Genomic DNA, 12,153 nt, shown 5'->3' on the forward strand with positions numbered 1-12,153 from the left:
GGGGAGGGGGGGGGGTGTGGGGGGGGGGGGGGGGGGGGGGGGTGGATTTCCACTGAACTGATATATTTTTTACCTTAAAAAAGTACATGGGATTGGGAGCATGTCTGGGCTTCCCTCCGCCCTTGTTTGAATAATGACATTTTCATTATTTTATCCTGTCTTTAACACTGAACAGGAATGGAGTTACTTAAGGGGTGGCCTAACCACCGTGGATCGTGATTATGGATGGTTTAACAAAATCCACCATGATATTGGCACTCATGTTATACACCATCTCTTTCCTCAGATCCCACATTATCACTTAGAAGAGGCGGTAATACCTCGATTACTCAAATTACATATCCATGTTTGTTAAGTTAGACTGTGGACAGTGTTAATGACAAACTACATTTTTCAGTCTTGTTTACTTTTCCTTGCTCGCGCTTACACAATCTATATTGTCATGTTAGTCAAGATAGATCTCACAACACCACTGTTCGGATCAACCATTAGTAGCATTTTAGGAGACATAATATTGAGTCCCACAAAATGCGTCATTAATAAATTCGATGTAATTGTGATTGTGTGTTGATATTAATCTTTGACTGAACAGAAAAAAGTGATTTTTGAGTAACTTTTAATTCTACGGGACAACATTAAAAACGAAAAAGAAGTTAAAATATACATATAACGAAGCCGAGTCTTGTCCACAAGATAATATAATCTTGTATATTTGTCGTTGTATTCAATCTGATAACAGTTTGCTCTGCATGCAGACATGTGCAGCCAAACAAGTCATGGGGATGTATTACAGAGAGCCAATAAAATCAGGACCAGTTCCTTATCATTTGTTACAAAATTTGGTAAGAAGCATTAAAGAAGACCACTTTGTTAGTGATAGTGGAGATATAGTGTATTATCGGAAGGATGCACAACTCTCTTAGGATTCTCTTCCACCAAGATGAGTCACTACAGACTCCTCCATAGGCTCTTAAGAATATTCTGAAATACAGTGTTTTTTAACGTAATTTCTCGTCTGTTACCTGTTCTGCTCTTTCTTTTGTAACCGGATCTTGAAATAATATAAATAACCTGTCAGTGTTTTTCATGTCTCATGGAAATTCCATGTTATGAAACAGCAGCGTTTTGGAAACTGTAGTGTCCTGTATGGTTTTACAGGAAAAAATGAGAACAAATTTGGAAATGAATTTTCTTATAGCTCGAAAACCGTATAAACATTCTGATACTTGATAAGAATCGGCCCGGAAATCGATTTGGTTATAACATGAAAAATTCGAGATGAAATCCCATCAACATTCCGAAAAATTGATTTGGTTGAACTTTTTAGAATAATGTTGTTTTGTCTGTGACAATTGGCAATGTAAACTCCCCTCACAAGAGGGTTCGCACATATTTTTATTGGGTGTAGACCTCCATTTTGTGAAGGGGGTGTGTAAACATGTACAAATAGCAAATTTTTAATATGATATCAAAGAGTTAAAAGCAGCCAAGCATGATTCACTTTTTAATCCTCCATGTTTCCATCTTCATCGAAACCATTTATTTTGTCTGAGGACTGTTGTCATGTGGGCTCGTAGAATGTGCCAAGATTCGGAATAAAGTGACAAAGAGTCTGAATGACAGTTTAAAGCAAATCCTACCAAACAATGGGCAAGTTGAGGTAAATTGTGACCACTTATTAATAAAGAAAGCTGCAACTCTGCAATAGTTGAATTTAAGAAAGCTGCAATTTTGTCCGGTTGTAAAAAATTAAATAATAATTACGACATGTAACTATCAGATCAGACCCTGTGACCTTTGTCCGTCTTGGGATGGTTGAGTTAACTTGGGACTACTTGAAATAACGAACCTCCCCATACATAGATACAATATTGTTAGGCTGTCAGCGAGTATCACAATAGAAGGGTGGAGGGAGAATTTTGTCTTTTTCTAATTCATATGGATCCCAAGTGAGTCTCAACACATGTGAGAGGATATGTCAAATATTTTCGAGCAACATAGTTTAATTCATATGGATATGATCTTCAGTTAACCATTTAAATAGAAAACCTTATTTAAATATTTTAAAGTGTTGTGAAAAGAGAGATAATAGATTTGTGCATATTATAATAACAATCAAAGCCTCTATATTTATAAGAAATGATTAGGGATACAATAATAATAATTTATATGGTTGTAAAGATACAATTGTTATACAATTACTATTTATAACACTTCCCCTTGAATGATACATTACAAGATATATGTCTCATTAAAACATTATTTGATAAAAATTCAATAGTACAAAAAAATCAAACGAAGGAAAAAGAGTACAATTATATTAGAATATTAAAAATAAATGATGGCTCATTAAAACTTAGTACAAAAATCAAGTGGAATAAAACCTACGTGAAGGAAAAAAGTACAGCTACGCCCTCGGATATTGATCACTGAAAATCTTTTAGTTGATGTATACAATCTCATGAACCAATTTCTTGAATGTAGATATCGGTAGTACTTTTGTGAATAAATCAGCTACATTATCACTTGATCAAATTTGTTCAAAATCGATGTCGCCATTACTCAGAAACTCATATGTATGAAAGAATTTTGAAGAAATGTACTTTGTATTCTCACATTTGATATAGTCTTCTTTGAGTTATGGAATACAAGTTGCATTATTTTTGTACAAAATTGTTGGACTAACTTTTTTTGAAATTAATTCACATGATTCTTGGATATGATGGGTCATGTTTTTGAGTCATAAACATTCTCTGTCTGCTTCATGGATTGCAATAATTTTAGAATAATTTGATGATATTGCTATCAATGATTGTTTTACAAATTTCCATGATATAGCTATTCCTCCACGTGTAAATGCATATCTTATTTGTAATTTAGCTTTAGGTGGATTAGAGAGATAACATGCATTTGCATATCTTACTAAAGTAGATATCGAGTTTTGAGTATAAAATAATCTCAAATCAATAATACTTTTCAGGTAACGAAAATGTGTTTAACTTCATTTCAATGTCTTTGAATTGGTGTGAGCTATATCTTACAAGAAAATTTACAGAACATGCTATGTTGGGTTTAGTGCAGTTTGTATGATAATTAGTACTCCAATTGAACTAAAATATGGTACTTCAGGATCAAGAACATTTTTTTCATTTTCAAGTGGACAAAATTAATCTTTTTTTCAAATCAAGTGATCGAACAATCATATGTGATGCCAATGAATGTCCATTATTCATATAAACACGTTTAAGACTTTTCTGTATATGTAAATTGATGAACAAATAATCATTCTAAAAAATATTCAATTTGCAATCCGAGACAAAAATTGATTTTTCTCAAATCTTTTATTTCAAATTCATTTTTCAAATAACTCACAATTTTGTTGAGTTCTTCAGAAATTCCAATTAAATTTAAATCGTCAAAATAAACTGCCACAATTGCAAATTCAATATATATTTTTTTCTTTATGAAAACACATGAGCAGATATTGTCATTCTTATAATTGTCTTTCAACAATGTGTCTAGACTATTTTAATCCATGTAATAATCTTGTACTAATTGAGATCATAATTCTCGGGCATGTATCATTTGTTCATTCAAGGATTTTCAAATATATGTTATTGTCAAGTGAACCATATAAATAGGTAGTTACTACATCCATAAAGCATATATCGAGTCTTTAATATAGTCAAACTAATTAAGAATTTAAAAGTAATGGTGTCTATTACAGGAGAATATGTTTCTTCATAATCGATTATTGGGCTTTGTAAGAAACCTTAAGCTACGAGTTGGACATTGTATCTTATAATTTCATTATTTTCATTTATCTTTCGTACAAAAATTCATTTGTATCCAATAGGGATTACATTTTCAGACGTTCAAACTATAAGTCCAAACTTTTTTCGTTTATCTAAAGAATCAATTCCTCCAATATGATTTATTTCTATTTTGGGCAATCATTTTTACGTTAACAGTCTTTAACAAGCTACGATTTAGAATCCTCATTTTGCATGATATCAAAAGCCACTTTAAATGCGAAAATATTATCTATAAGAATATTATTTCGTTCCAATAATTTATGAAATAACATGTAATTTATTGAAATTTCATTATTTCGAATAGTTGTGATTTTTCAAGAACCATATTTTCAATATTTGATTAATCAATCTTTTCTAATGTTACTTCCGAAATTTTTTCTTTTTTTTTCTTTTGTGCTTTTGAACCTCTCTTCCTAAGTATTTTTGATTCATTTGCTACAGCAAATTGTCCTACGATAACATCAATTTTTGCTAAAATACTTTTTGCAGTAATATATGACTTTATTATTCTTCTTGTATCAACAAATAAATCAAGTAATTGGTTGCAATTCTTTGCAAATAAATGATTATTTCAACCTCTAGCTCACATTGATTGCCGCGGAGATCAAAGTGAGGTAGAGTTGTTTCATTCCAAGAAATTTTATCTTATTTTTTAGAGTGTAATTTTTACCCTCCCAAAGTTGAAAAAGCTATTTCATCAAATTGACAATCTACAAAACATACAGTAAATGAAGCACCTCTTAAGGTTCGTGATACCTAATAATAAATTGCGAATCAAAACCCATGTAATTCTCAAGTCGTCGTTGTGTACCCATTTTAGTACGTTGTGGGGGGTAAAATAGGGACTTAGATAGCACAATCAAAACATGTAGGTGAGAAATATTAAGTTCATGACAGATACAAGTTGTGAAGATGAATAATGATAATAGGCAGTTAGTCTTATATGAATTAATGATGCAGCATGTAGTATGACATGATACCAAATAGAAATTGGGAATTTTGTTTTTATAAGTAATGATCTAGCAATAAGTTGTAGACATTAAATAAAATACTTCCTACATCATTTTGTGTATGAACATGCACAGCTGAATGTTCAGTAACAATCCCAATTAATGTAAACCATTCATCGAATACTTGTGATCTAAATTCACCAATATTGTTAAGATGAATAGTCTTGATTGAGTAATCGGGAAATTGTGCTTGTAATTTTATGATTTAAACAAGTAGCCTAGCAATCTAAATTTCTACTTGAAAGTCATCTAGTAGAAGAATCTACTAATACTATTAAATAACGAAATGGTCCACATGTTCGTATATTGGCCCACATATATCTCCATAGAATCTTTCCAAGAAAGTTGGATATTCTATATTGACATTTTTAGTCGAAAGTCTAATTCGAACAAACTACCCATGGATAATTATTAGGTAAAAGAATCTTTTGATTCATTAAAGGATGATCATGTGAGTTGTTTATTATTTGACCTATCATTATAGCTCTTGAATATCTAAATTGATCATGATTAGTACAAAACTTTTTGAATCAACAAACTTCTAGTTTGTAATAATAATTTAATTCAATCATTTTTATAAATGTATAGTACATGCTAGATGAGAGTGCGTGAAATTTTTTTTTTATTTGCTTCTGACCAGATACAAAGAAGTTCTGTAAAAATATTCAACATTATTTTCTTGCTTTGTCTCAATATGATATCCATTATAACGGATATCTTTAAAATTAAGCAAATTTCTTCTAATTTGCTAGAATAAAGTGTACCGTCAATATATAATTTAGTATTATTTGGTAAAATAATACAAGTTCTTTCAGAGCCTTTAACGATGTTCGATACACCTGATATCGTATTGACATCCTTTCCTACTAATGTTTAGTCCAAAAAATAATTTTTTGTCTTAAAAAATAGTATGTGCAGTTGCATTATAAATCAAACAGGTATCTTGACAATTAATCATGTATCAATAAATATAACAAAATAAAATATATTTAAAAAACTTGAATTTGAATTTAAAAGAAGTAAGCATAATTTAATATTGTGAAATTAATGATATTAATAATGTTTTAAATTTTTGCGAAAAGTAAAAACACATTTCAAATTGAATTTCTAAAACAAAGGGAAATATTAGAAAGTAAACTAATTTATATCTTTCATCACACTATCCCCATTCAAATAATCAACATTCCATTTGGATCAACAAAGAAATCAAAGACGTCCAAATGAGTCACATCAATTGAACCATCACAATCAACAAAATTTGTCTACACTTTTCCATCTCATTTGATTAATTTTTGGTAGAGAACTACATGATTTTTTGTTGTACGATAGGCAAATGCTCAATGCCCCTTTCATTTCACATTTAAAGCAACTTTCTTTATGCTCCTTTTTGGATGTGTTACTTTCATTTGCTTTATGCTTTTTGAAATTTGTTGCTGATAGTTTTATTGATTATTTCGTCCATGGTTGATTCCAAGTGTGCATCCTATCCAATCTATGTTTATGTATTTATATTGATATTACATTTGTTTCAAACAATGATATAGAACCAGATGGACGTAATCCATGATTTTTCATTAGCAGTTCATTATTTTGTTTCACTACAAGCAGTTGATTTATGAGTTCTATGTACTTTTTAAAATTACGCTCATGATATTGTGCTACTAGAGCACATTCGATGAGTGAAAGATGAAAAATGTTTTCTCCAATAAATCTACATTAGTAATTTTTTCTTCACAAGATCAATTTTGAATATATTTTAAATTGTTCAAAATTGTACTAACTAACAGTTTTAAAATCTTGCAAATAAATGTATATTCACTTATAGTGGGTTTTGGAAAGGACTATAGTCATGTAATGGTTAAATCTTCTAGTTAATTTTTTTTCAAAGAACCTGTGAATCATTCTTAGTGGGATATTCAATTTTCAATCCATTGGGAAGATGACGATGAAAGAAGATGAGTGTTTTTGTATGATATTGCAAGGGTTATTTGTTTCTTTATGTTATTGTCTCTTTTAAACATTTTGAAACAAGATGGATATCAACATCGAATACCCATGATAGATAATTTTTGTCATATATGTCAAATACAACAAATTTAAGTTTTGTGATATTTGTCATTTGATTAACTACACAACAAAGCAAAAGAAAATACAGTTAGTTTCAAAAAAATATGAATAAACATCGCATAATTGTTAATCATGTAGTCAATATCAATATGACATAAGTTTTATGTTTTTCTTTAGTGATAAATACTAAGATAATATATTTTTCGAAATATGTACTACTTTGGGAGCACGTATTTTATTATTATTTCTTCAAGAGCAATATTTTGATATTCTTTTGAAATATTGAAAATTATAGTTTATGCTCTTCAAGAACAAGTAACGATCTTAAAATTTATTAATTATAATATGATGCTACTTCAGGAGCAACACCAAACTATTTATAATAAATAGATTTACAATTAATATTCTTCTGTAATATTAATTATAAAATTGTGTTATTTCAAGAGCAATGATATGATAAATCATTAATTTAAAGTTTGTTGACCTTGTAATGTGGTACTTCTACGTGTGTTCCTCCCTGTGCACGACACAAACGGTCAGATGTATATACCCAGTCCCAGCGAAGGTGGTAGCGGCCACATACACCCCGACGATCAAATTAGTCAACGATAAACTTATTTCGGTGGTGACAACTGTCGAGCTTTCTATGAAAGAGGGAATATAATATATATAACTTAAGTGTTGTTTACCTTGTTTAGATCGGGCTCTCCGGTATTAATAAGGAGAAGGTTGAAAGGAGTACCGTTGAATGTGGGACACGTGGACTCATTTGATGGTACGAAATGTCTACTCATGGGCGTCCATCAATCATTTCCTTTGTGGGTGGGCATTTCATTTTTCTAACTTGGAGTTGACACGCTATAGAGTTGTCACATCCATCATTCCTAAAGATCTCATAGACAGATATTTGACCAAAAGATTCGTATCTTGAGTCGAGGCGTCAAAGAGATACTTTTTCCACTCGTAACGCCTCGATTGATATCACTTCAAAGAGTAACACTTCGATTAGTTCGTACCGCCTCAGACGATATCACTTCAGATAGTAACGTCTCGGTTAATCCGCCTACACATGGCTTCACATCGTCTTAACGTACGTAGAAGTGTTCTCTACTAAGGAGGTGTAACAAAGTTTATAGAAGTGCATCTAAAATATTTAATTTCTGTATAGGCATTATAAAATTTATATAGAAAATTTAATTATAAAAAATGTAGAAGTAAAAAACCTTTCAAACATGTACGTAAATTGACTTCATATATAAACATGCAAAATAGGACATAGTAATCATTATGCATATATAATCATTATGCCTACACAAACCTATGAGTTGACGAAATACTTAATCATGGAATTAATATTTGTAAACCAGGAATTGACCTAATTGAATACAGTAGTAAATTGATCAATTCGACTGCAACATTTTATTATAAAGGCTAGGCAGCTTTTCTACTATTAAAAAAATGACGTGTATCTAGGGATGGTAATGAGGTTTGCCGGCTTGAGCTGCCCGTGGCTTGACTCGAAAAAAGCCTGAGCCTGCCCTGCTTGAGGCTCCATTCGGGCTGAGCCTCATTTTGGGGTACTGGGCTGAGCTGTGGCTTGCTGACTTTGGCGCACGGGCCTTTATATTAAAAAAAATAAAATAGTTTCAAAAAAAAAAGCCGAGCCTTGATTTCTTGGCCTAGTAAAAGCTCGGTTCGAGCTCGCAAAAAAGCTCGAACCATTTCACTCGAGTCGAGCTTCGAGTTTCGGCTCGACTCATTGGCATCTCATGTATCATTATTTACTTGAATTGGATTTATGAATTTATGAATAAAGTTAGACTGAAGACTTGTGAATTTATGAATTGAATGCATGAATAAATTTTTTTTTTTTTTGCCCAACTAATAAACCAATTACATACATGCATTGGATACTTGAATTGATTAAAAATAATCACAGATCACCAAATTAACTTTGGTACATATGATAGATAATTATGCTTAAAAAATTACTGCTTGAAAAATTAAGCTATCAAACTGATAACATGTCATGAAAAGAGAAAAAAGAAAAGAAAAGAAAGAATATAAGTCAATAAACTTTTATATATTATAATGAGAACCAAAACCCCACATTTAGGGAAGGATTGGGGACACAGTGATAATAGTTTCTAGGACTATAAGGTTACAATTGTTATTCATTAATAAACTTATTATTTACAACGTAACGTAGATTATAAAGGCACTATAGTTTATTTGACTACTAGGATACCTTGAATGTTCTTAAAAATAACACTAATTACGTTAAATTTGTTTTCTGCAGCACATTGTATTATATCACTCAAAAATAAAATATATTTTCTATTTAACATTTGGGAAACGTGGACCTCAACCTCTTACAAAGGTGATGACTTCTCTATCCCTCGTATTGCTTTGAGGACATTTATTCCTAGTGGTGGCAATGGGCCCGAGTAGTTCGCGGGCTCGACTCGCCTAAAACGAGCCACGAGCCGCTCAGGCTCGTAAAAAACGAGCCCGAGCAACGAGCCGAACCCATGAATTGATTGACGAGCGGCTCGGCGAGCGGCCACGAGCCCGGGCTCGTAGCTCGTCCAAAAAAAAAAAATTTGACGAGCTACGAGCCCGGGCTCGTGGCTCGTCCAAAAAAAAAAAAAAAAAAAAATTCAGTGACCAGAACGGTCACTGACAAAGTTCAGTGACCGTTTAGTTTCTACACTACTACATAATCTTCATTCATTTCTCAATTCTACTTCACTTCTTTTTCTTCAACATTCAATTTCAATTAATCACAAATGGATTCACGCTCATTTATTGAAAACTTGTTCGATGTCGGAGTCGGAAATGAAGCAAATGTGTCCCATAATCAATATGGGAATGAGTTCGCCGGTCTAAATGAAGTACCCATTCCAGAAAATATTGAAGATTACAATGTTCATGAAAGTAGTCATCAAATTAATTTGAATGACGTTGATGCTGAGGCTCCAATTGATTTGGAGCAGGATGATGAACCTGCTATTGAAATTCCCGATGCAAGAGGGAAGAGAAACGTAAAGAAGCATGCAAAATGTTGGGATCATTTTAAATTGGTTCAAACTAGTTGTATGGTCGATGGAATTCCAGAAACCAAAGCAGTATGTAAATACTGTCAACAACGATTGACTCATCAAAAAGGCATTGGAACCACCCACCTCAACCGTCACTACAAAGCATGTACGGCCAAACATGGTCTTCTTCCTGCTGGTCAAATGCAACTACAATTTGATACTTCAGGCAGCGGTGCTACTACTACTACGCCACTTAATACGTGGATGTATTCGGAGGAAAGAACTCGAACAGGAATGGTGAAGTACATTGCCGGATCTAAGTTGCCACTAGCACAAACGGACAACCAACATTTCGTTACATTTGTCAAAGAATGTCTTCAACCGAGGTACGCTGGGGTAAGTCGAAATACTCTTCGTTCTGATACAATAGAATATTTTTTAAATGCAAAGAAAACATTGATTGCCGATTTAGAAAAATATGGGGGTGTAATATCTTTAACTTCGGATTTATGGGAAGGGATTAATAAAAGAGGTTATATGGCTGCAACTGCATACTATATAGACCCACTTTGGATCATGCATAAAAAAATAATTGCTTTTAAAATTATTGAGTACCCGCACAATGCTCCCAATATATTTAGTGCTATTATGAACGTTATTAGAGAATATAAATGTGAGAGTAAAATTCCTTCTTTTACATTCAACAACGCTAATGTAAATAAGCCTGTTATCAAGAAATTGCAAAGAGTACTTCAACCTGAATTTGGTGATTTTTTATTTCATATTCGATGTGTATGTCATATTTTAAATTTAATAGTACAAGATGGTTTAAAACATGTTAAGGATGAAATTCAACGAATTAGGGATGCACTAATTTATATTACTATTTCACCTAGTAGAAAACAAGCATTTGAGGACTTTTGTGCCGAACATGGGGTGTCGCATTCAAAAATTTTTATTAGTGACGTAGCGCATAGATGGAACTCCACATATTTATTATTAAAATCATGTGAAGGTTTCGAACATTTAATTATTGAATTTTATAACAGTAGGCATTTTAAAGACGACGAGGAAACTGTTTTGATTGAGTCCGATTGGATTTTAGTTACTAAAATTAAACATTTTTTGAAAAGTTTTTATGATGCTACAAATATTTTGTCTGGTGTTTATTATCCTACTAGTTGTATGGTCCTTCAACGTCTTTATCTAGTTGTTAGGGCTTTTGATAGATTTAAAAATGACCTCGATTTTAGTTCAGTTATAAATGCCATGGAATTAAAGTTTAGAAAATATTGGGAAGACTTGCCCATGTTATTTCCGTTAGCATGCATCATGGACCCCCAATATAATTTATCTGGTACTAAATTTATAATTGAGCGAATGTCAGAATCTTTAACTTTTAACATACCTATTACCTATAGGAATTTGGAAGCAACTTTATCTGAAATGTATGTAATATATGCTTCACGAATGGGTACACAAGTTACTCGTGTACCCTTCGGCTCTACAAGTACTCCTCCCACTAATTTAGGAGATGACGACGCTGAAATTTTAAATTTATTTGAAGGTATGAACTCATATAGATATGGTCAAAATGGAAATGCATATGATTCCTCCAGTCATAGTAGTTTGTCTTCTACTGCATGTACTAGTGAAAATGCGTTGCCTGCTGAATTATTTGATTACTTTAATCATAATTGGCCTAGTAACAATGTATTAAGGAAAAATTCAGAAGAAGTAGTTGACTTCTTGCGAAAGTATGAACGCCGATGGCCAATAGTTTCTGCAATGGCAAAAGATCTACTAACACCTCTGGTTAGCACTGTAGCTTCGAAATCTGCTTTTAGTGCAGGATCTAGGGTTCTCTCTGATGTTAGGAATCGATTAAAAGAAGATGTTTTGGAAGCATTAATGTGCGTGAAGGACTAGCAAGACGCTCATTTTCGACTGCAAAATAAATATGCCGAAATTGCATGTAGTCAAGTAAGTAATATTTAGTTTAATCATATTTATGACGAATTTTTATTTTAATACCTTTATAATTTTTTAAAAAAATTGTACACGTAACAAGTTGTTTGTGTACAATTTTTAACTCCGCCTACTCGAAATAAGAACTATTGAAGTAGTCGGTCCCAAATCCGGATAAAGGAGGAGGGTTTATATTTTATTATTTTTATTATTTTAAAAAGGAAAAATATTTTGAAAAATCATTTTACAATT

At 32.0% G+C, this 12,153-nt stretch overlaps 1 protein-coding gene across 1 annotated transcript in view; it reads left to right on the forward strand.

The window, feature by feature from the left end:
- The window catches only part of LOC111373879 (omega-3 fatty acid desaturase, endoplasmic reticulum-like), a 3,751-nt gene extending 2,657 nt beyond the window's left edge, over positions 1 to 1,094 (forward strand). The window contains exons 8-9 of the mRNA XM_022996472.1: positions 176 to 313; positions 756 to 1,094. Of these exons, the coding sequence (XP_022852240.1) occupies positions 176 to 313; positions 756 to 923 (306 nt within the window). The 3' untranslated portion in view covers positions 924 to 1,094. The remainder of the gene's footprint in view (positions 1 to 175; positions 314 to 755) is intronic.
- The last annotated feature ends 11,059 nt before the right edge of the window (positions 1,095 to 12,153 follow it).

This window comes from Olea europaea, unplaced genomic scaffold (genome assembly GCF_002742605.1).
Source record: "Olea europaea var. sylvestris unplaced genomic scaffold, O_europaea_v1 scaffold1172, whole genome shotgun sequence".
Classification (NCBI taxonomy): domain Eukaryota; kingdom Viridiplantae; phylum Streptophyta; class Magnoliopsida; order Lamiales; family Oleaceae; genus Olea; species Olea europaea.